The sequence below is a fragment of the Diceros bicornis genome, chromosome 7 (genome assembly GCF_020826845.1).
Source record: "Diceros bicornis minor isolate mBicDic1 chromosome 7, mDicBic1.mat.cur, whole genome shotgun sequence".
Classification (NCBI taxonomy): Eukaryota; Metazoa; Chordata; class Mammalia; order Perissodactyla; family Rhinocerotidae; genus Diceros; species Diceros bicornis.
In genome coordinates, this window is record NC_080746.1 from 61,153,288 (window position 1) to 61,154,802 (window position 1,515).

A 1,515-nucleotide genomic window follows, 5' to 3' on the forward strand; every position below is an offset into this window, starting at 1 on the left:
CTTTTTTTCTTTTTTAAGCACCTACTTATGTTTTTCCTCCTACCTTCTGTTCATTCTCTACTGTAACTAACTCTGAAACGTACATATTTAGAGTGAGATTAACAACTTCATCACCATTATTTCCTAAATGAAAATGGTAAAATGACTTGTTTAGTTAGAATTTTAGATATTCTAGACATCTGGTAAATAAAAACTTTCAAGTGGTAAATGCAATTCAGGTTCTGGGGGTGAGAGCATTTATTTTCCCTACATCATCTCTTGTCTTTATATATATCTTGAATCATCTCTTTTATTGATCCAAATAAAATCAGGACACTTTGACCCTTAGTGCCCTAAGAACATGCTCCTGTATTTTCTTGGTCCTTACTCCATACACAATGGGGTTGAGAAAAGGGGGTACCAAAAGGTACATATTTGCAATAAAAATATGGACATGTGCAGGCACATTTTTCCCAAAACGGTGAGTGAAAATGGAAAAACCAGTTGTGGAATAGAAGACAAGAATAACACAGACATGAGATCCACATGTGCCCAAAGCCTTAAAGCTAGCTTCTCGGGATGGCAGACTGAATACAGAATGAAGAATGAAAGCGTAGGATATAGCAATGAGAATGGCATCACCTGAGCCAATGATAGAAGCCACACTGAGGCTATAACGCGTGATGGCTCCTGTGTCCACACATGCCAGCTTCACCACAGCCATAAACTCACAGTAAGTGTGGGCAATGATTTGTGTTCTGCAGTAAGACAGCTGTTTGAGCAGGATAGGGTGTGGAGAAAAGAAGGCTACGCCCCGAATCACCACAATAATACCAATTATAGTGATGCGACTATGGGTGAGAATGGTGGCATGGTGCAGTGGATGACAAATGGCCACATAACGGTCAATGGCCATGGCCAGGAAAAAGCCTGATTCCATGGTAGTAAAGCTGTGAATGAAGAACATTTGGGCCAGGCAGGCATCGAAGGTGATGTCATGGGCTCCAAGCCAGAAGAGACAGAGCATGCGGGGCAGCGTAGATGTGGAGAGGACCAGGTCAGTGACCGAGAGCATGCACAGAAAAAGGAACATAGGCTCATGGAGGCTTCGCTCTGCCCTCACCACGGCCAGGATGGTCACATTCCCCACCACAGCCACCACGTACATGGAGCAGAAAGGAATTCCGATCCAGACATGCAGGTGCTCTAGTCCTGGGATACCCATCAGCAAGAAGGTGACAGGAGAGGGACGAGAAGTGTTGAGAAGTGGCATGGTGGCTTTTCTTTTGCTTTCTATCAATACTTCTGAAGATAAAGTTGCTATGCCAAAGTGACCACAACCAGATGGTGAAAACATGGAGATTCAATTCAGGAAGACCCTTTAGTGACCTGTTGTTAAAAACAATTCAAATTCATGATTAGGTATATTTAAATTCACTAGAACCAGAGTAATAAAATTTGCAACATCATACCAAATAATGTGTTTGAAAGTGCAGAAAGATAATTCATGCATCATTTCATATTATCATAGGGCAT

General features: G+C 42.0%; 1 protein-coding gene across 1 annotated transcript; it reads right to left on the reverse strand.

Annotated features, from left to right (window-relative positions):
• Positions 1 to 307: 307 nt before the first annotated feature.
• LOC131408019 (olfactory receptor 52D1-like) lies at positions 308 to 1,252 on the reverse strand. Its single transcript, XM_058544590.1, has one exon. The coding sequence runs from the start codon at positions 1,250 to 1,252 to the stop codon at positions 308 to 310; it is 945 nt and encodes a 314-aa protein (XP_058400573.1).
• Between the last annotated feature and the right edge of the window lie 263 nt (positions 1,253 to 1,515).

Excerpts from the sequence above, each read along its gene's own strand:
- LOC131408019 (XM_058544590.1), bottom strand. The coding sequence starts at position 1,252 with ATGCCACTTCTCAACACTTCTCGTCCCTCTCCTGTCACCTTCTTGCTG.